Here is a 23,532-nt window from a genome sequence, read left to right as displayed (position 1 = left end):
AAATCTGAAGCTTATCATAATTACCTTAAAAGCTTATTAAAAAATACATATATTCAGGTCCCATCCCATAATCTACAGAAAAATATATTTTCAAAACATTTTTTGGAAGATTTTGATGCAGTCAGTTCTGGGAACTGCTACTCTAGTCAATGACATGCTGAGAGTTCTAAGGAATTGTGAGAAGTTCAGCCACTGTGTAGAAACAACCAGTGTCTACATCTAGGGTGCTGTTTATTTTACTAAAAAAGGGGGGAGGGACAGGAAATCTAAGAGAAAATGTCAAGCTTAAAGCGGTGTTAATTAAAGAGTATGCATGAGAGGTGACTCCTGGCTTTGTCCCAAGCCAGCTGTGGATCCTTGGACAAACCACTTCCTGTCACTGGACCCCAAACTTCCCCTCTATTGAGTGAGTAGGTGGACATTAAAATAGTTCCCTTCCTGACATCAAGTCTCATGGTGGCTCAAATAAACAAATCTGTGTACAAATGTGGGAACTCTTCCGTAGTCTTTTCCTGACTTGCAAAATCATCAAAGTAACTTTTTCAAAGCAAGAGCTTGCTAATACATTTGCTGTTTAATTTACTCTGCTTAGAACCTGTTAGAAATAAGTAGGCATTTGTGTGTACTAAAAACCAGTTGCCTTCAAGTTGACCCCAACTCATGGTGATCCCAGTGTGTCAGAGTAAAACTGTGCTCCATAGGATTTTTAATGGTTGATTTTTTTAAGGTAGATCACTTTTTGAAAGTAGGCCCTTCTTCGAAGGTGCTTTGGGATGGGTTTGAACCTTCCACCTTTCTGTTAGTAGCCAAGTGCGTTAACAGTTTGCACCACCAGGGACTCTTTTGTGTATTAGTCCTCTTCAAAGGTTAGCTAGCAAAGGATTTTTTTTCTAAAATGGGAAGAGCCCTGGTGGCACAGTGGTTAAGAGCTCAGCTGCTAACCAAAAGGTCAGCAGTTCAAATGCACCAACTGCTCCTTGGAAACCCTATGGGGCAGTTCTACTCTCTCCTATAGGATCGCTATGAGTTGGAATTGACTCGAGAGCAACGAGTTTTTTTTTTTTCCTAAAGTAAGAAAAAAAAAAAGAAGGCCTGGAAATTCCCAGAGGCCTCCCCCAACAGTCAAACGACTCTGATATTAAAAGGCTTGCCCTTCTAGGTAAGATTTTATTTGAGCAAAGAATTCCAGGGCAAAACAAAACAAATTCAGCAAGGCAGAAAGAAAAAAAGGGAAAAAGAAAGAGAAGAATGGCACAGTTCTAAAATAACTGTTTTATACTAGGAAGCTTTCAGGAAAGCGGACATCAGTGATGGGTCCCAGATAATCAGTGGGGATTACTTTTACGTGCACAAGTTGCTACAGTTAAAACACATACAGATGGATATGCTTAGCACACAATACATGTCAGAGAACCTTTGAAAAGGCATAATGGCCTTGCAAGGGGATCAGGACTTGGTCTCTAAAACTCTTTCCACAGTTAATGTTTTCTATGAATTTTCTCCATCCATCTTACAGGGAAACCTGACCTCTATATTGTAGAATGAACACAAATATGGAAAATTAATGTGTGTATAGAGCAAGGACTGGGTCAAGGGGGTCATAGCAAATACAAAAAGGGTATTTTGTTGGGATTTTGAGAATTTTTTTTTTTAATGAATTACTTGCTTTTTCAAAAAAAATTATTTTTTATTATACTGCTGTTAGTGCAATTAACATAATGTCAAGCCAACCCTTTATATGTTTTTCAGATGTAAATTCTTACCTTATTTCTTTATGGAGTTTAGCGAATCGATGAGATTTTCGGGCAAGGATAAAGCTGAGGAGAGAGGTTACATTTGAATTGTCAGTTTATAGCCGCACATCGTAAGAGTCCCCCTTTGTCTCTGAAGTGTTCTTGCCTCCACCTACTCAGCATTAATGAACTCTCTTCGGGCCCTCCCAGTATTTCCCTCTCTGTGAGCAAATCCATGCTGTCTTCAGTCTGCCTCTGTGTCCAAAAGGCTCTGAAATGGCAAGTCACCTCTTAAGTCTATATTTTATCCCCAAAGTTTACCACAGTTTTTGGCATACAGTAGGAAACCAAATGTTGGATGCTGCATTATTTGCCTTCTGCCAGATACTTGATAAAAGCTGGAAAACAAATGTAAGTGCACGCCTACAGTGGATGCCAGGGTGTGCCACTCAGATGCCCATTCAGGACAAAGGCAATCGAATCGGGTCCCTTAGCTGAAAGCTGAATTCTTTCCTGGCAATTGCATTTGTGGCAGAGATCTGCTTTGTTCAAGGTCCCACCCTTTCCCAGGAGTAGTCCTCACCCAGTGATTGGCCCTGGGGTGGGGTGGGTACAAAGGCCCATCCCCTTGCCTCAGTTAAGGACAACTCTGAAGGGTCATCCTAGTTCCACACCCCCTCATGGACTGCTGAGACTTTGTTGGGACAACAATGCAGTTTAACTTTCTCCCTCTGGCCAATCCTGCTCCCCTTTCTCTCTCTCACAGGTGGTGAATCTGTGAGCACTCCCCAATAAACCTCCTGCACCCTAATCTCCACCTCAAGTCCATTTCCTGGGAAAGTGACTAAACACAGTCCGGAAATTGAGTTAAGTCAGTACAACTCCATTATAATCTGTCGGCATCTTGTAATCAAACATTCTCGTTGTTGATAGGTGGCACTGAGTTGGTTCCGACTCATAAAAACCCTGTGTACAAAAGAGTGCCACGGCTGCTAACCAAGAGGTCAGCAGTTCAAATCCGCCAGGCGCTCCTTGGAAACTCTATGGGGCAGTTCTACTCTGTCCTATAGGGTCGCTATGAGTCGGAATTGACTCGACAGCAGTGGGGTTTTTTTTTTTTTACAATAGAATGAAAACGCTACCCGGTCCTGCACCATCCTCACAAATGTTGTTATGCCTGGGCTCATTGTTGCAGCCACTGTGTCAATCCATCTTGTTGAGGGTCTTCCTCTTTTTTGCTAACCCTCTACTTTACCAAACATGATGTCCTTCCCAGGGACTGGTCCCTTCTGATAACAAGTCCAAAGTACTCGAGGTGAAGTCTTGCCATCCTCACTTCTAAGGAATATTCTGGTTGTACTTCTTCCAAGACAGATTTGTTCTTTCTTCTGGCAGTCCATGGTATATTCAATATTCTCCACCAACGCCATACTTCAGAGGCGTCAATTCTTCTTCGGTCTTCCTTATTCACTGTCCAGCTTTTGCATGCATATGAGACAATTGAAAATATCATGGCTTGGGTCAGGCACACCTTAGTCTTCAAGGTGACATCTTTGCTTCCTAATATTTTAGAGAGGTCTTCTGCGGCAGATTTGCCCAACGCAATACATCCTCTGATATCCACTCCCCTGTTTTTTTCATTGTGCTTTAGGTGAAAGTTTACAGCTCAAGTTAATTTCTCATACAAAATTTATATACATATTGTTATATAATCCTAGCTGCAATCCATATAAATGTGACAGCACACTCCCCTTTTCCACCCAGCCTTTTCTGTGTCCATTCAACCAGCTCCTGTCCCTCTCTGCCTTCTCATCCCACCTCTGGACAGGAGCTGCCCATTTAGTCTCATATATCTACTTGAACTAAGAAGTACATTCTTTACGACTACTATGTTTTATAGTCCAGTCTAGTCTTTGTCTGAAGAGTTGACTTCTGGAATGGTTTTAGTCTAGATTAACAGAGAGTCCAGGGGGTCATGTCTTCTGGGGTTCCTCTGGTCACAGTCAGACAATTAAGTCTGGTCTTTTTATGTGAATTTTAATTCTGCAACACACTTTTTTCCTGCTCTGTCAGGGACTCTCTGTTGTGTTCCTTGACAAGGCAGTCACTGGTGGTAGCCAGGCACCATCTAGTTCTTCCAGTCTCAGGCTGATGGAGTCTCTGGTTTATGTGGACCTTTTGTCTCTTGGGCTAACATTTTCCTTGCGTCTTTGGTGTTCTTCATTTTGGATGTTCTGTCCTTCACTGAAAGTAGTATACTGAAGTCTCTCACTATTATTGTGGAGCTGTCTATCTCTCTCTTCAATGCTTTTAGAGTTTATGTATTTTGGAGCCCTGTCGCTGGGTGTGTAAATATTTATTATGGTTATGTCCTCCTGGAGTACTGACCCTCTAACCATTATATAGTGTCCTTCCTTATCCTTTGTGGTGGATTTTGCCTTAAAGTCTATTTTGTCAGAGATTAATATTGCCACTCCTGCTCTTTTTTTTATTGTTTCCTTGATATATACATATTTCCATTCTTTGAGTTTTTGTTTGTGTCTTTGAGTCTAAGGCATGTCTCTTGTAAGCAACGTATAGAAGGATTGTGTTTTTTAATCCATTCTGCCACTCTCTGTCTCTTTATTGGTGCATTTAGTCCATTTACATTCAGCATAATTATTAATAGGTATGAGTTTAGTGCTATCATTCTAATGTTTTGTGTGTGTGTGCATGCTGTTGATGGTTTCTTTGTTCCACTTAATTTTCTGTGCTGAGTCATTTTTCTTTATGTATTTTCATCGTTGTTGATTTTATATTTGCTGAGTCTTTATTTTTTCTTTTTTCTTTTGATGTGTAGGATTGTTAGTTTCCTTTGTGGTTACCTTAGTATTTACCTCTATTTTTCTAAGTTTAAGCCAATCTTTTATTTCTTTATAACACCTTGACTTCCTCTCTATATAAAAGTTCTGTGAGTACATTATTTAGTTCCTTTTTTTGTTTTAATGTTGTCATCTTTTACATATCAACTTCTCTGTTTCCCTATTTTCAGTGTTTTAGCTTTATTTTTTTTACTTCCCTGTCTGGGCTGGTATCTGCTTGTTCTGTCCTGTGTTCTAGTCTTGGGTTGTTATCTGATGTTATTGATTGTCTAATCAGAGGACTCTCTTTAGTGTTTCTTGTAATTTTGGTTTGGTTTTTACAAATCCCCTAAACTTCTGTTTATCTGGAAATGCTCTAATTTTGCCATCATATATGAGAGACAGTTTTGTTGGGTATATAATTCTTGGCAAGAAATTTTTTTCCTTCAGGGCTTTATATATGTCATCCCATTGCCTTCTTGCCTGCATGGTTTTGAGTAGTCAGAGGTTATTCTTATTTACTCTCCTGAAATGGTTGAAAGTTGACTATTCTTTTTGGTACAGTGACTCTGTGCATTCTTTCCATCTTCTTATGATGCTTCCTGTGCTGTTCAATATTTTGCCATCAATTCCTTCAATATTGCAACTAGAAGTTTGAATTTTTTTTTTCTTCAGTTCTTTCAGCTTGAGAAATGCTGACAGTGTTCTTTCCCTTTTGGTTTTCTAACTCCAGGTCTCTGCACAGTTCATTATAATACTTTACTTTGTCTTCCTGAGCCACCCTTTGAAATCTTTTCTTCGGCTCTTTTTTACATCATCATTTTTTCCATTTGCTTTAGCTACTCTACATTCAAAAGGAAGTTTCAGAGACTCTTCTACACTGATATCACTAATTGCATGTATATTTTAAAGAATTGAATAGTGACATGAAGTCCTTAATTATACTGTTACTAGAAAGCTTTCAAAAAATCCAAATAAGCTAACAGACAATGAAATTGTTTTCCATCAAAAAAAAGTTTTAAAATTGTATTAATTTTGTTTTAGGCAAGAAAGACAAGTACATCAGGACTTAAAATACAAGGGCTGAAAATGGATACTTCCCTTCCTGCCCCAATTAACTGTTCCTCAATTCAATTGGTAATTCCTTTAGGACTACTATTTGAAAGAATCCTGGGAGGCAAAGATACAAAAGGTATGTGTGCTAATCCAGAGAACAGTATTTCAGAGGAAGCTGCAGATTACTGATTTAAGAAATTCTGAATTACTGAACTTTATGGGATATACTCATAATTTTGCCTAATATAACATATGTTACAGCTTGCTATTAACGATTTTAGTCAAATTTTGGTTTTTGCAAGAATTACTAATTTTAGATTTATTCAGTGTTTAAATGAAAACGAACATATGATGAAAGACTAAAATACTTCATCTGGAAACCTTTTTAGTCAACTCATCTTGCATGGTTTTTACAGCTCCTTTTTCAAAAGTCTGGCTATTTCTGTCAAATCTCAAATCACAAATGATATAACCTCTTTTATGTAACTATATGGACAAATATTCTTTAACTATCTTTGGTGTTTTATTGAGGAAATTCACACACTGGCTTTTGTGTTGGGTACATGTTACAGTTCTAAAGTACAAGGTCCTTTACAGTTTCCAAAAGGTGCTGGTTATCACAAACACAGTGCTGGGCAATTACCATCCCTATTTTTTTTTTTTTTATCTTCAAGGCTTTCATAAAGAGCAAAGAGCAGGGTGGAGGCATTTGTCCATATAAAATAGATAAGAATATTTCTTTCTACCAAAAAAAAAAAAAAGCATTGCCACTGAGTTGATTCTGACTCATAGTGACCCTACAGGACAGAGTAGACTGCCTCATAAGGTTTCCAAGGAGCAGCTGGTGGATTCGAACTGCTGAGCTTTTTTGGGGGAGGGGTGGGGGTTAGCAGCCGAGCTCTTAACCACTGTGCCACCAGGGCTCCTTCTAGGAACTACCTAAATAATGCCATTAATATCTATCTGGAAGGGTTCTGCTATACAATGTCCTAGTTATAAAGCCAAACAAAGAACAGAAAGGCAGGTACCACTATTATCTAATTCCCAGGACAAGAAGAACATCAATGTTCTTCCATCCATAGTTACATTGGTCTTGACTGATATTTTCTGAAAACTTAAACCTCAATCTCCTGCTTCCCTTTGGCATAAAGTAGGTGGTGTCAAAATGCCAAAGCAACCTGTATCCTTTCTTGCCCAATGGGTTTAGAGGTGAAAAGGATGTGTTGTTTCTATGGTCATTATGTTGTAAGTCTTTGCAGGCAGGCTGGTGTTATTTCCTACATTTTATAGCTAGAGACGTGGTTACAGAATGTCTTGTTAGCATAGCAGTGTCACAGCTGCTTTGTAAGTCCCTTGAGACATGGGTCTGCTACTTTGTGCTTGTAATTTTCCTTCAGTAATTCAATGCTCATGAGCTCAACTTACCCTCTGCCCCTGAAAAAGACATGAGGTATGCATTTCCCAGGGGTGGAGGAAAAAACTACTGACCGCCTCAAGTCACTTGCCTGCTACAGAAGCTGTGCTCTTTTGTGGCGTTATGGAGAACAAATAGCCCCTTTATTTGTATGGTTTTTGAGGGGGGCTAAAAAGGCAGGGCAACTGGGAGGCTGTGTCACTGCTTAGCAATTCTTTTGTGACGGTCTCACTTCCTTCTATGGATCCCTAATCCCCAAAGGACAGAGATGGGAGGAAAGGGATAGAGCTCTCCCCCTCCATAAACAGAACTATGCCCTAGACCAGCCTGCACTTCAGACAGAGGGGAAGGAACGCAATGCTGGTCAAGGAGAGCTGCATAGTGACCTAATGGAAAAAGTGCCATCCACTCAGGCCTGGCTTGACTTAGAAGTGTGACTCCTAACCAGCCATCCATCTTATCTCTCAGTGGATCTACCATTTGCTATTTAGCAGATGTTTGCAATGGAGAAAAGGATAAAGCCTAGAAACCCTAAATTCTGAAGGTTTTACAGGATAAAACAGTCAGTTCTCATTCCAGAATGATTGTGGACATTCTGCCTCTAAGCAGGGTTGTCTACGATACTGCCTGTCTAGATGCTTTTTTACTCTATCCTCGACATGTAAGTTTATGGGGGGAAATGGTGTTCATTTTAGTAAAGTTTCCTAGGATTCCTGTGTCACATATAAAACATTACTGCACTTTAGTACATGAAAATATGATATATTTTATAAGGTTGTTGTGTCATTGCTTTAGCTTGATGCCAAAAAAGTATTCTCTGCCAGCACCCACACCAGTACCCCAACATAATTTGGAAAATGCAAAGTGCCCAATTCTCACATACCCCATGATGGCAGGCAGCGATCCATCTGGTTTGGTGTCATCCAGGGTTATTGATATTGGGGCTTCTTCATCTTCAATGATCATGCAGCCACAGTAATCTTAGCCAGGAGAAAATCAATAGTAGAATGAGACCAACCTCTTCAGAGATTTAAGGGTAAACACACACACACACACACACAATTTTGCTATGAAGAAGGCAAATCTTAAACTTTTTCCTCCAACCCAAAAGTTATTTCCTATTAAGCACACACTCATTATACAAGGATGTCTATTCACCCACACACATGGAAAATGATCCATGTCTGTGATCTTTACATAAAGGGCTGATGACCAATACATGAGAAAAATGATACGATGGCTCTCGAGTTCTGGAATACATGGGAAAAGAGAGGGGATATGTCAAAGGGAATTGCCTCCACCCATGGAATGTGTGGTAGGAAGGAATCCCGTGAACATGAACAGAAGGCTTATTAACAGTATCCCCTGTATCCTGAGAGTCTACTATGTCCCAGTCTTTGTCTCATTTACTGCTTGTAACACTCTGCACAGTAGGTATTACTGTCACCATTTTACATGAAAAGACTTTTTTTCTATTTCCACTGTGCCCCTTTGTCTCACTTTGTTCATGAAGAGTAAGTGGCAGGACGTAAGTGAGGAGCCAGGGTAATGGAGGCCCTGCGGTAGGGGTGATCTCTTCCTTCTCCCCATTGCCAACATGTGGTCTTGGGATCATTTTGTGTTGCAAGGAGTTATGAGGAAATCAACGGACTAAGATTTCTGACCCTTTCTCTTTACCAATTTGAAAACACTTATCTTTTTCTTTTCAGTGCTTGACACAATGTTCTTAAAGAGTGTGTTTCCTGCATGTAATACAGTTTAAATATGAACAAGAGCAGCCTACCCTTCTTCTTCCAAAAGGCTTCCCTGTAATACATCATGCACTTAATGATAGACCCCATCGGAAGACGCTGAATTAATTGGTTTCTTTCTGATGGAAGTTCCGGTCTGAAGTGGATCTTAGAAGTCAAGGGTGGCGGGATGGCACTAATTACGTATCTGCACTAAAATACACAGACACACACACAAAAAAAAAAAAACACTTCAAACTGTGAGTCTTTGAAGAAGGGCTGAAATATTCTTATCATTTGGAATGACGCGGAGCAGCAATAACATACAAGATGAGACAACTGTCGGTAAACAAAACAGAACATGGCAAGTCAACTGAGGGTGATAACTGGAAGACTGAGTCAGAAACAGGCCAGCAGTAATTCTGCCACTGCTTGGATTCTATTTGGTTAAAAGCTGTTAGAAGACACAATGCCTATTCAATATATACTTTTAACTAAATTAAGTTACCTCGTAGACTTCATGATTTAACGTCTCTACGATGATATTTTCGCCCGACTGGTCAATAGAGCTGACAGGGCACCTCAGCTTCACTCGTTCCCCAAGAAGATCCATTATCCGCTCGCTCACCTGACCAGATCCGCCCACAAACTTCCGTTCCTACAGGAGGAGGCAAGAAGGAAAGTAAATTTATTGAAGCCCAAGAAAGGAAAATCATAATATTTGCCACTGCTCAGAACAATCTCCAGAAAGGCACCTCCACTCTCTGCAAACTTAACTGTTGGATTCTTCATTAGTACAGAGGCAGAGTTGGCCAAGGCACTTCAATTATCATTCTCTGCATGGCTTCCAGCAATGAAAAGCCATCGCTAGTTTATAAAATTATAGAACCAGAGGAAAAGTTCACCTATACCATTGCCAGTGGCACCTAACCAAATGACAATAGCAACAAGCCTTGCGCTTTGAATGCCCAGGAGTGTGGTGCATGGAGGGAGGCCTGTGAAAAGGGAGAGTGCTGCACTTCTCCCAGGGGATGCAGTTTCTGACTATCCTTATCTTCTCATAGCCATGGGCTATGGTTGTCTAGGAAGGTAAAGATGGAGACAGTACCATATTATACACAATGCTACTCTAAGATAACAGTTCAGGGTGTTCTCAGGGAGAGTCGACTCTACTAGTCATCACCAAATGATGTTCTAGAAAGGAATCTCAGATCTCAAGTACTCTTGTACAAAAATGTCTAGGAGTTTCACTGCAGAGGCAGAGGAGTGAAGGCTAAGTGCCTGCTTGTCCCTTCAGATACTGTGAATTGGTTCTCTTGAGTAGTCCTCTAAGACCATGAGTGCTCTGCCCCACTGTGATCTGCTACACTCACCATGGATACAGTTCCAAATTAATCTAAGAAGGTAGGGCCTTAATACAGTGCATTTTGGAAGAATGGGGGAATATTTTTAGCCTGTTGTAGAAGATTTTTTGAAAGGTAAGGAAAGCATGTAGATAGACTGAGGCACATCCCAACATTTGACAAGTAGGTACCACAATCATGCTCCCCTGACAACCTTGCATGAGAAGATACCTTTATTACTGGTTATTGTTTTAATGACACCATCAAGGTTCTTCATAAAATCATTCCTAAAACAGTTCAAACTTAAATTCACCATTTGTTCTTCCTCAAGAAACTAGAATCATTTAATTTACAATGTGACCTATGTTTTCCAAGAGTTACTTTAGATTTTGGTATAGTGGAAAGACCATGAATTATTTCTATCTTGTTCATTGACTACCCCCTTGTGTCTAGTGTTTGTTGAATAAAATTATTAAAAGGTAAATCCAAATTATTTATAAAGATATGATAATGGTTTGAGATTTGTAATCTGAACTGTGCTTTCCAAAAGGTCAAGTAGGTTTTGGCTGGAAGTATTCCAGCCACTCTGAATAAAGGATAAAAACAAAAAAGCCCAGTAGCCATTGAATCAATTCCAACTCATGGTGACCCCCATATGTGCTCCATGGGGTTTTCAAGGCTGTCATCTTTTGGAAGCAGATTGCCAGGCCTTTCTTCTGAGGTGCCTCTGGATGGGTTTGAACCACTAACCTTTCAGTTAATAGTTGAGTGCATAACTGTTTTGCCACTCAAGGACTCCAAATGAAGGCTACAAATACCAAATACCAGTCAAGATGCCTCAGAAAGTAAACTATAAGTTAAAAGGTACAATGTAGAATTTCTGCCTGTAAGTACAGGCACAATAAAGAGAATGCAACTGTCCTGCATTTGGGTAAGGGCCAAATGGCCAATAAACCTTGGGGCCACAAGAACAACTGGGGGGCTTCTGGAGATCTCCTAAGGAAAGGAATAGTGAGTCCACTTAGTGGAGACTTTAGACCTTGCATTATATACACTTGGAATTCCGGGATACAGAGAACAAAGCAGAGCGTAAATAAACTGCTACTAATTAAATCTTATCCCACGCAGACAAAATACTCCTAGAAAAGATACACCCACTCTCTCTGGGTAAGGGACAGCCTCAAAACAAAGAATTTCAGAATCTGGCAAATCGGGAAATTAGGATTCTGGCTTCACTGTTGCTTTGCTGGGTGTCCAGCCAAAGTCCACTGGCTTTGCTGACCAAATGAGCTCAATCATTAGTAATGGAAGTGGTATGGAAGCCACATAAAAGCAAGTGGCAGTAAAAGTTACAAATCCAAAATATAGAATCAACTATTGAAAGAGTGGTTAATTCATTTAAGTGTGAATTAGAAGGAAGGCCAATTACTTCCATTCTACAACAGATAACCTAAAAGAATAACTCTGAGAAAAAAAAAATGGGACAAAAGCCTTATATCTGAAACAGAGATGCCTTAAATGTAATAATCTTAAAAGTACTAGAATTTAGAGGGAATTGGTTTATTTTAGGAATTGAGCTTCCCCTACATAAATAGGCTAACTTATTACGTACTACCTAAAGTAAATAACTTAATTCCCAAAACCTAATTAATTCTAAATCAAACATTCTTTAGCTGTAAACTTATTTTCAAGAAAATGAATTGATAAAGCTTTTTTTTTTTTTCAGAAAGGTTTTTTGAGAGCATTTCAAGCTGTTAATTATTTGTGTTTCAAAATACTGAAGCAATTATTAAAGTACTGCTTGGGGTGAGGGCAAGATTACAAATTAAGTTAGAATTTCAGCATGAACACTTCGTACCTGGCCCCCGTTGGTAATCGAGAAGATTCGAGTGGTGCCCCCGCACTGCTTCACGTACCACAAGAACCACAAGGCAGAGACTTCATGGGGCTCGGAGGTCACATTGATGTTCACGAAGAGATAAGCAAACTGCCTAGCCGTCCTGTTCACAGAACAAGAATGGGAAGTCAGGCACAAATACATACATGCTTAACAGGATCATATGTTTTAGAAACACAAGTTTATACGTTTAGAGTATTTCTATTGCCTTTGAAAAAAGCTCATGGGCTCAGTTTCTGAAGGAATGCATTTTTTAACTCTTGGAGATAATACAGTTTTCCCTTGCTTTTAAGAAGTTATGGGCTACCTCCAAATCTGCTATTCCCAGTGCAGTCTAAGAGAGCAATATGGTTGTCTGTGGTCATTCGGGATATTTACTCCCACTCATTTTAACACTCATACTCTCCTCTCCATCTCCATTGCCCTGAGTTCAGGCTACTACTGTGCCTCATCTGCACTGCAACAATGATGGCTCCTAACTGGTCATCCTACATCCCCTCTTGTATCCTTCTCCACACTACAACCAAAGACGTCTTTTCAAAGTGCAAAACTCATCAGTCCTCCGCTTAAAATCCTTCAGTGGCTTCCTATGGAAAAAGGTCAATATCTTAGATGTGGCCAATAAATCTTGCACCTTCTGCCCAATCCTCCAGCCTCCCCTTACACCACTTGCTCACATCATTTCTGTGGTGCAAGTATACCGTCCATTCAGTCGCTAAAACATGCCAATTTCCTTCCTATTTCAGGGCGTTTGTATAAGCTGTACCCTATTCCAGGCAGAGAGAATAAAGTTCTCTCTGCCTGGAAGGTATCACCCTCCCACACCATCCGCCCTTCCCTGTCTTCCCCAGCCACTGTGCCTTAGTGCTTAGTTGACTAACTCTAACTCTTTAGGTTTCAACGTAATGATGGCTTTGTCAAGGGAACCTTCCTTTATGCACACCAGGTCGGGTTCCCCTTGTTGCGGGCAATATCCTAGCATTAGTTAATTATGTGTTCAACATCAGTCTCACCTGCTAGAAGAATATCAATTGCATGAAAGAGGGGGCCATGCCCAACAAGTTCACCACTGGCCCTCAGTGCCTGCATATAGCAGGCACAAAAGAAATACATGCTGACTCAATGAATAAACTGTAAGTAACTAAACTAATAACATGGATTCTAATTTAAAACATCATGTAGTTTACATTTTTAAATTAATACAGACTAGCTTTCCTCCAATTTCGTATTTTTCTACATCTATCTAGAATTACTTTTTAAATCTCTTTCTAAACTGTTTCTATAGCTGATGTTTTTATGAGTATACAATTACTCATTTTATTGCAGATCATATAACCCTTTCATTGAAAGTTCTACTTCATTCACCTACTTTTATTTCTAAGTTGCAGACAGATCCATTTTATGCTCAAACCTCCTCTTAAGTATCTACAGTGCCTTCAAAGTTGTTACTAACTACAAGAGCATTAAGTTTTCCCTTTTTTTCTTATAAGTTACTAAGACGAACACTACAGCTCAATACAGATATGATAGGAAAGGAAGACAAAAAGTAAACTTTAAATAGCCCCGTCTACTTTGTCCAGCAGATTTTATCGATGAGATCTTTCATTGTCATCTTGTCCCACTTTTCGGCGTGTGGGGCATCCCAGGGTGCATCAGCTGGAATCTGCAGAGAAAGAAGGTCCCGCATTCATGTGTGATGACCGTCCACTGCCCCTCAGAGAGGCCCTCATGAGAACCTCTGAAAACCAGTTTCTATGTGTCTATGTTGGAAAGTGTGATTGGCATGGACTTCTATTTATAGATGGTGGGGGAGGGTAGCTCCCTGGGTTCTATACCTTAAAACTGTTGCCAATAATAATACTTATTATGTAATTATATAAAATGTCTACATACTTATATATAAATAAAAAATAATATTAATGACATTGATTATTATTTTAAAAGCTAACCCCTATTTTAGGTCCCTGATTCAAGTTAAAGACAGCAACATTATAGAGACTGAAACTAAGTAAAAAAGCTTTGGAAAAGCAAGTCTTCCTCTCTTTTTCTATCTAAGTACAATCATGCATGGATAAGAAGACTGTAAGTACAAATACCTGGCGAAAATACTTCACATAAATTCTAAATGGTATGCAGGTGAAGCACACACACATTTGTATCAAATAGATATATGATTTTGAATCCCAGTTCCATTACTGTGTGGTTTTGGGTAAATTACATAACCTCTTGGCACTTCATTTTCCTTATCTGCAAAGTGGTAATACTTGCAGAATTGTTGTGAGCATAAGAAATGACATATATCAATGCCCACAGCAATATTCCCTCCACTGTAGAAGCATATTAAGCAGCTGTTACTGTTATTTCAGTAACGGGTCATGTGCAAGCTGAATACGCATTTTACCTCCTTCCCCATGTTATCCATTGTCCGCCACAGATTGTTGTAATCCAGATATGCAATCGGGTTCCACACTGGAGGAAAGGCACCCCGAAATGGATAAGTTTTCCCCTAGAACATAAAAGCAATGGGAATACACTGAAATGGACAACAGTTTAAATTTGGATGGCATTCTAAAACCAAAAGCCAACCAACCAAAGATTTTCAAAGTAACAGGATCTTCTACTGTGTCAGAGGCATCACTTCTGAGGGAAAGTGAAAATATTTTATTTATACATGCCCTAAATTTCAGTAAGATTAGCAGAATTTCCCCAGTGTCATGTTATACCATGCCACACCCATTGCTGTTGAGTTGAATCTGACTCATAGTGACCCTATAGGACAGAGTAGAGCTGTCTCATAGCGTTTCAAAGCAGCACTTGGTGGATCTGAACTGCAGTTAAAAAAAAAAAGTTAGTCCCTTTTAATTTAGAGGAAATAATAGCTTTGAACTTACCTCTACTTAGAAAAAGAATAAAGGTAGGTCATCCTAGTATCTAATACAGATGCTACAATATTCTCAACTCCTGAGTTCCTATCGAATCTCTCTGAAGAATGTTCCCAGGAGAAAGCAAGATGATAATGTAGAGGACTATCTTTAGACCACATACAGGACATGAATGGCAAAGTGGAACATCTGTGACTGTGTTTTAAAGTTCACACTGGCTAAATAAAGACTGGCTAGACTACGGACTATGCCAGAAATAAAAATATTAGAAACACAGAACAATGGATATTTGCCATTTTTGACTCCCCAGCATCCATCGCCCTTTCTTAGTGGTATCCTGGTTCTTTTGGGGAAACTGCCTTTCCTCCTCCTCTTTGTACAGCCATGTAGGTAGGATGTTTCTGGGTACCATCTCCCATTACAGAAGGTGAGGGGCCAACCAAATCCTCCTACCCCTCTTCCCCCACTTCAGCTACTGGTACAGCCAGGCTGTGAGCCTGTGATCTGAGCTTGGCCAATCACACATTCTCAGAAAACTCTAACCCAGAAGTGGGTCACCCAAGGATAGAAGAAAGATGACTGTGAGCTCCTCTTCCTGGTGGCAGCATGGTGAGCAGCTTCTTCCTGCTACAAAGGCCATGGCTGTGATTCTTGCCCCTAGCTGCTCAGAGCTCTCCTAGTCTCTGTCCATTCTTAAGTATGGTCCTTCAGCCTCACGTCAATTCTGTGGGCTCTCTGACATCCTTTCAATAATTTTCCTCTTCTTAGCCCAAGCTGATTTATGTTGCTTGATACTAAGAACTCTAACTCATAGACAGCTAATTATTAGTGAGCACTTACTTCATTTCAGTTGTGTAACAGGCACTGTGCTAAGCAAAAGCAGGGGTAGGGGTGGTGGGTGAATCCTTAGGAAAAGAGACCAGGTCTAGGTAGTTTCTAAGGCCTTATTTGCTAATTTAATTCCTTTGCTTTAAAAATAAAACTTCTTTGTAAACCTTTAAAAGGTCTTATAAACATCTAGTAAATCTACTAATATAATTTTGCATGAAAATTTGATTTCTTAATTGAATAAATATGTGTAGAAAGCTTACTCTACTGTGAGCACTGCATAATATTAAGAGTCATGTTGGATTAAAAAAAGGGGGTTGGGGGAGAGGGGCTAAAGCAAAACTCCTGACCATCAAGCCAGGGACACATGACATAACAGCATGTATGAATGTGCACACACACACCCACGCCTACACAGTAAGAATCTATGGGAGCCATTAAGTGACAAAGAAGTCATTTTCCCTCCCACAGTAGCAAATTCAAATAACCTTGGCAGATTATGTGATCTGATTTCTCATCTGAAAACGCTATGCTCTAATACAACTGTTCAAGACTCCAAATCCTTTATCATCATCACCACTACCATCAATCACCACCATTATCACTACCATTCACTGAGATCTTGCTCCATGCCTGGCACTGGTCTAAGTTCTTCATATGCATTATCTCATGTAATGCTCACTCCAACCCTGTGGAGGCAAGCACTGTTATTACTCCTGTTTTATAAATGAGCAAACTAAAGCCCGGGGACACCAGCTAGTAAATAGTAGAACAAAAATATCCTGCTCTAAAAGCCGTTGCTTTTAAACATTAAGCTTTCCTGCCTTTTATAGGGCTGGCAGGATGCTGAGATGTGTTTGTTTTAGAGATCATCTTAAACTCTCCAACTAAAACAAAGAAAACTTTGAAATGTGAAACTTATACATCTTTCACATGCATCTTTTTATGTTTCTAAGGAGTAAAAATAGACTTAAGACGTGCCGGGGTATGAGATGACTGCTGGGGAAACATGACCAACTTTGGAAAATGCTAAAACTGTTCTGTTCTGAAATGGGCAGAGACAGTTTACACAGAACACAAAAACAGCTATGGAGAAGGGAGAGGCTAGGCTTAAGTAATAGCTCAGTGGCAACCTTTTAAAACAGCTCGTTCTTGTTATAATTCTTCACTGAAATCTGAAAAAAAATCTACATTTTTCTCTGTAAAATGTGTTTTTACTCAACTAATGGTCTCATACAAAAGTATTATTTGCATCGAAAAAATTATCTTATTAAAAGTTGGGGACATTGAGAAAAGTATTATAAATGTAATTCAACAATATGTGTCTCATATTCCCTAATGCAGTTCTTCACAGGAAAATGCCAACCTGAGTATGACTTCATATAATGTCCTAAAGACCTATGATTTCATGTAACGTTCTAATGATCTGGGCCTTGATAAACACACAGAGGGGAAGGAGAAGTAAAGAGTTCAGGGAGACAGGAGAGCTGACAAGCTTTTTAGGAATATAAGTCATAGAATATTTTAAAAGAAGACCACAAAGACCTGCTCTCACATTTTTTTTCCTACTGACAGAGGTACCAAATAGATAAAGGGATCTCATTAATTCCTTTCACCCTTATTTTCTGGCTTCTCTGCTCTCATTCCACAGAAAACCTAAAACTGCTGGAAAAAAAATGTATGGATGTGGGGAACTGGCACTATTATGGATTGAATAGTATACCCCCCAAAAGATATGTTGAAAGCCTAACCCCAGGTACCTGTGAAAGTGGCCATGTTTGGAAATAGGGTCTTTGAAGGTGTTATCAGTTAATATGAGGTCATATTAGAGTAGGGTAGGTGCTAATCCAATCTGAGTGGTTTCCTTATAAAAGAGAAGAGACACAGAGGGAGGATGGTCATGTGACCATAGAGTGATCTACAAGTCAAGGAATGCCAAGGATCTCTGGCCCTCACCAGAAGCCAGGAGAGCAGCATAGAACACATTCTCCCTGAGAGCCCTCAGAAGGAATCAAAACAGCTGATACCCTGGTTTTGGACTCCTAGCCTCCAGAACTGCAAGGCGAATTTCTCTTTTTATAAACCACCCAGTTTGTGGCGCTTTGTTACAGCAGCCCTAGGAAACTAAGACAGGCACCTACATGACCTATTCCTTCCTCACAAGCACCCAGAAGATCTTATTTCCTCCATGGCTTACTTCTAGGCTAGACAACTCAGGACTACTTTGTGTGAGTGTGAATTCCTAATGTCCCTAGGCTGAATGAGAACTGCTTGAGACCAGGACTCTCTCAGTCTCTTAAATGCGATTCTACAGTTTCCTCACAAAGGTTTCGGCAAGTTCTCAATCCTAAACCACCTGTCAGCAAGCAGGAGCTCTAGAAATACTCCCACATGCCTGCAGCTCTTAAAAAAGAAAAGCATAAGGAATCTGAATAAAGGTCGAGTTCATTGTGTGCCTATACCCTGAAACCTAACCCTTCCCAAATGGCCCATTCTCTAATCTTTAAATGACAGTGCCTTTGATACTGCAGAAATTGTTGATGTGAAGCAGAACACGATGTCCTTGGAATTGTGCCCAAAATACTAAAGTCCTTTTGAGAAACCACATCTTTAAAAAAAATCTACCAATATTCATAATAGCAGACTATTGACAGGAGATGAGAGTTTATTGCTCCCACATCATTCTTTCTTGTTGGACCTATAAGATAAGCCCACCACTCCCCTGTAAGTTTGTCATACTGTGGTTGCTTGTGTGTGGCTGTGATGCTGGAAGTTATGCCACTGATATTTCAAATACCAGCAGGGTCACCCAGGGTGGGCAGGTTTCAGCTGGGCTTCTAGACTAAGACAGACTAGGAAGAAGAACCTGGCAATCTACTTCGAAAAAAATTAGCCAGTGAAAACCTTATGAATAGCAGCGGAACACTGTCTGATATAGTGCCAGAAGATGGGCCCCCCGGGTTGGAAGGTACTCAAAATACGACTGGGGTAGAGCTGCCTATTCAAAGTAGAGTCGACCTTGATGACATGGACGGAGTCAAGCTTTCAGAACCTTCATCTGCTGATGTGGCACAACTCAAAATGAGAAGAAAGAGCTGCAAACATCCGTTAATAATCAGAACGTGGAATGTAGGAAGTATGAATCAAGAAAAATTGGAAATTGTCAAAAATGAAATGGAATGCATAAACATCAATATCCTAGACATTAGTGAGCTGAAATGGACTGCTATTGGTCATTTTGAATCAGACAATCATATGGTCTACTATGCCAGGAATGACAACTTGAAGAGGAATGGTGTTGCATTCATCGTCAAAAAGAACATTTCAAGACCTATCCTGAAGTTTTAAATGCTGTCAGTGATAGGACAATATCCATATGCCTACAAGGAAGACCAGTTAATACAATTATTATTCAAATGTATGCACCAACCAAAGATGAAGAAATTGAAGATTTTTACCAACTTCTGCAGTCTGAAATTGATCAAACATGCAATCAAGGTGCATTGATATTACCGGGGATTGGAATGCGAAAGTTTGAAACAAAGAAGAAGAGGAGATTCAAAAGTTGAGTTTCTCCCCATGGTTGTAACCCAGACAATACTGGGCTCTGAGCTGGAAAGCCTCACTTTGGCTCCTAAACTCTCTGAGCCTCAGTTTTCTCATCTGTAAAATGGGAAAATAATGCTCATTATCTCATAATTGGGAAGCTCAAATGAGGTAAAACATGTATAGGCGTACTACGGATGGCAAGCAACATTAACAGCATGGAGTTAGGAAGGGATGCACTTAGGTGCTTAAAGAACAGGGATAAGAGACACTACACACAACATCCCCACAGGGGCTTGGCACCTTTGAGTTCCTGAGTTTCCTACTGAGAGGGGTTGAAAGTGAAAATACAACTTTCACAGAAAACAAAGTAAATGCCTTTCATGAGTTGGTATGGAAAAGGTGTTAAAATAAGCCTAAAAATAAACAAATTTCCCTATCCAAAAGAAATAATTGATTATAAAAAAGGGGTCAGCTGGCAAGCAGCAACACAAACAACAAATACATCCCCTGTTTTCAACATGGCCTACTAGCTAAAATAAAGGTCACCTCTTAGCAACAACAACAAAGCTTACTTAGTATTCCAAAAACGTATTCTGAAAAGCCTCTGATTTCACCCGTTGGCATAGAAACATGGAGTAAATGGCTGTGGGAAGAAAGGAACCAACACTAGGAAAAATTGGTTGCTTAGCTGTTACTATCAGGAAAGCCTATGTTCTTTTAAATAAATCCTTATCATGCCTTTCTCTGAAAACAAACATGTGGCATATATTTCTCCTTTCTATTTTTATTTAGAGAGTATGTGAAAAACGGAGAAAGTGAGAATACATGAATATGTATATTTCTCCTTCAAAAGCAGCTCCTGGGAAATGCCTTGCTCCATCTCTGGCAGTGTCCTCCTTCTCCACACCCCTCACCCTACCTGCATTATTTATTACAATCTGGCGGAACCCATGAATAGCAAAAAAAAAAAAGAATCAAGCATTTCCTCCTTCCTCTCCAAGATGCCGCTACAAGATTTAACAAGAAGTCTCTAAAACGCAATGAAACTCACTCATAAAACAAATTTAATGATGGATCATCTTATTTACCGATGCAACATATAAATCAGTCCAACAAGCATTCAAGTCCATTTGCATCCCCTACACCACCCCAAGGAAAAGAATTGATGAAGAGAATGTTTTAAATATATCTAGCTGGTAGCACTTAAAATCCACCTTTTAGGTTAAGGACAAACATGATTAAATTATATTAATTTCACAGACCCAATATAATCTCCCAAATGAAGCCACATCAAATTCACAACATTTGTAAAACTTGTTTGCTGTAAAACCAAAGGCCTATTCTATAAGAACAGCCAGGAATGACTAAACCAGAATTAGAATGAGGATTCTATTCACAAGATCTATGAAGCATAATATTATTTATTGCCGTTGTTGACCTGTCTTCTGCCTTTAGATTGTAAGCTCCATGAGAATAGAAACTTTAACCATTTATTTACCACTCTATCTCTAGTATGGAATAATATCTGGTATACAGTAAATGCTCAGGAAATACTTATTTAACAGATGAATGAATTTAGCATAATATTGTAAACTGTCTATGAAAGAAGCAGACAGGCAGTACTCTCTTGGAGAAGGGATGGGATGGGAAACACCACTAAAAGTGTACCCCCAGGGCTTGGCTAAGAGGCTCAGGTTTGTAATTCCATATTGCCATGTCAAAATGTGCATTATAAACACAATCTAGCAAAGGTAAAGAACAGTTCTTTGGTGAATATTAAAAGAAATCCTAAGCCAAAACTCATTGCCATTGAGTCAATTCTGACTCATTGCTACTCTATACGGGGTTTCCAAGGCTGTAAATCTTTACAGAAGCAGACTGCCACATCTTTCTCCCTTGGAAAGGCTGGTGGGTTCGAACTGCTGACCATTATTGGTTAGGAGCTGAGCGCTTAAGCACTATGCCAAGCCTAGAAAAATGAAATTAGATGCACTACTGACTGCTGACAGAAGAAACAATTTGAAAAACTTGAGAACTGGGGCAGTCTGGATCACAAAGAACACAGCATGGTTTAACAAAACAATGGCAACCTGCTGGTGATTTGCACAGTTCATTTCAGTATTATTTACAGAAAAGAACGCACTGTATTAGGTTACGGAAGTCAGGGTTGACACTAGACAATGCAAAGAGTGTCACAAAGGCAATGTGCATTATTAACACAATATACTATCATTTTGGAGTGTATTTTCCTTGAAATGGATAGAATGGCGAGTGTTGAGATATTTTTAAATAAGATGTATATATATATTTCAAATGTTTTACTAACAGTTATTAGTAGTCTTGCCTGGAATATTTGTTTAACTGAATATCTATCTTCCCGCTTTATTCTGGCCTCCCTCCTTTACAGTTTCCTGTTGTAGTTGCTGTTAGCTCTTGTTAAGCTGGCCCCCAACGCACAGGGACCCCATGCACAACAAAACAAAGGCTGTTAGGTTCTTCCCCACCCCCATGATCAGCTGCAGATCAGACAGCTGTGATCCACAGAGTTTTCACTGGCTGATTTTTGGAAATAGATTGCCAGGCCTTTCTTCCTAGTATGTCTTAGTCAGGAAGCTCTGCTGAAACATGTTCAGCATCATAGCAACACACAAGCCTCCACTGACAGACGGGTGGTGGCTGCACATGAGGTGTGTTGACTGGTAATCTAACCCAGGGCTCCCGCATGAAAAGGGAGAATCCTACCACTGAATCACCAATGCCTCTACGGTTTCTTAGCCATCATAAAACATTCACTACACTGAGTATTTCTCATTACAGAAATGACATGATTTATCAGACACACTAGCAAAACTGAGGCACTCATTCAGGTAAACTAACCTCTAACTGACCCACTACTTTTTTGCCTTAACCTTGTTGTCTTACCTTGGGTGAAAATATGTGTTCTTTGGAAGGGTAAAGTGTGTGAGAGGGTGGTTTAATGTGAGAGGGTGGTTTATTCTCCATCTTTTCCTTACAGGAGATCATACTTTAATGAAATATAATGAAAAGGATAATGTTTAGCATCTTAAGCGGTTATTTGTAAGTACTAAAATTTAAAATAAAGCTTAAACATTCATCATCGGGTACTTAAATGGCAGTTGTACAGTTACTACATCCATAACACAATAACCAAGACACAGTGATCACATTATAGCACGTAATTACACTGCTCTTTCAGGCTTGCAGAAAAAAGGACAAAATGAAATGATCTCCAGCACTGCACACAGGGACAGAGGATACCCTAAGAAGAAAGCCCCAAAGGGGACCAGGACAAGCAACAGCTGTAAGAGCCTCCTAGAGTCCACAGCTGCACCAAAGTCCCCAGCACTGGAATTGGGCACAGCAACAAACAGCACGGAAAAGTGGAAAGGCCTTGACCTGAATTCCAGCTCAGTGGCCTTACTAGCCTAGGCAGGTTACTTGGCCTCTAACCCTTACTTACTGTGAGGTTCTGTCTTGTAGGGTCTCTTATGAGGGTTAAATGAGCTAATGGAGGTGAAGGCCATGGTGTTAGAAAAAAAAAAAAACCCTGCTGCCATCGAGTCAATTCTGACTCATAGTGACCTACAGGTCAGAGTAGAGCTGCCCGATAAGAGTTTCCAAGGAGCGCCTGGTGGATTCAAACTGCCTACCTTTTGGTTAGCAGCCATAGCACTTAACCACTATGCCACTAGGGTTTCCCTGGAATGTAACAGGAGCTCAGTAAAGGATAGCTATCATCATCATTACTAAAGGAATGGTGCTGACCCTGAGGGATGAACAACTGTGGTCATGATATAAACGTGTTATTTATTGTCCAAAGTGCAGGGGAAGAAAGGGACCAAGCCTGCCACATCCTGTGTTCCATAATTATGATTTATTATTATTACCAGTGTGATATTCGTGGTCAAGCAATGGCAAAGGTTCCAGAGGTTAAGAAAGGAGCCTTGGGCTACCAAGTTCAATGCCATGGGATGCCTTTCTCCAGTAGGTTATGAGCAGTTCAGCCATATTTGTATTTTTGTGAAAGAAAAATAGGCTAGAAGTTGAGTAGGTCTCCTCTCAGGAAAGCTGGAAGCTATGCTTTTTCTTAGGAACAGTACTACTAGGGATGGTGTGGACCTACTCTTAGAGAGAGGGACTCAGCAGTATCACCAAAGCAAGTGATCCTGGATGCTACACTTAACGCTTCCTTTTCCCTACTTAGGTACCTGATGTACCACACAGCATTTCCTCAAGTCT

The 23,532-nt window shown here is 39.9% G+C and overlaps 1 protein-coding gene across 1 annotated transcript in view; it reads right to left on the bottom strand.

Annotated features, from left to right (window-relative positions):
* MAOA (monoamine oxidase A) overlaps positions 1 to 23,532 on the bottom strand; it is a 63,050-nt gene that overhangs the window by 9,364 nt on the left and 30,154 nt on the right. Inside the window, exons 4-10 of the mRNA XM_003418017.4 lie at positions 14,415 to 14,519; positions 13,585 to 13,676; positions 11,975 to 12,116; positions 9,282 to 9,431; positions 8,827 to 8,986; positions 7,927 to 8,023; positions 1,764 to 1,817 (exon numbers count right to left, since the gene is read on the bottom strand). Coding sequence (XP_003418065.3) covers positions 1,764 to 1,817; positions 7,927 to 8,023; positions 8,827 to 8,986; positions 9,282 to 9,431; positions 11,975 to 12,116; positions 13,585 to 13,676; positions 14,415 to 14,519 — 800 coding nt within the window. The remainder of the gene's footprint in view (positions 1 to 1,763; positions 1,818 to 7,926; positions 8,024 to 8,826; positions 8,987 to 9,281; positions 9,432 to 11,974; positions 12,117 to 13,584; positions 13,677 to 14,414; positions 14,520 to 23,532) is intronic.

This window comes from Loxodonta africana, chromosome X (genome assembly GCF_030014295.1).
Source record: "Loxodonta africana isolate mLoxAfr1 chromosome X, mLoxAfr1.hap2, whole genome shotgun sequence".
Taxonomy (NCBI): domain Eukaryota; kingdom Metazoa; phylum Chordata; class Mammalia; order Proboscidea; family Elephantidae; genus Loxodonta; species Loxodonta africana.
This window is presented reverse-complemented; position numbering and strand designations above follow the sequence as displayed.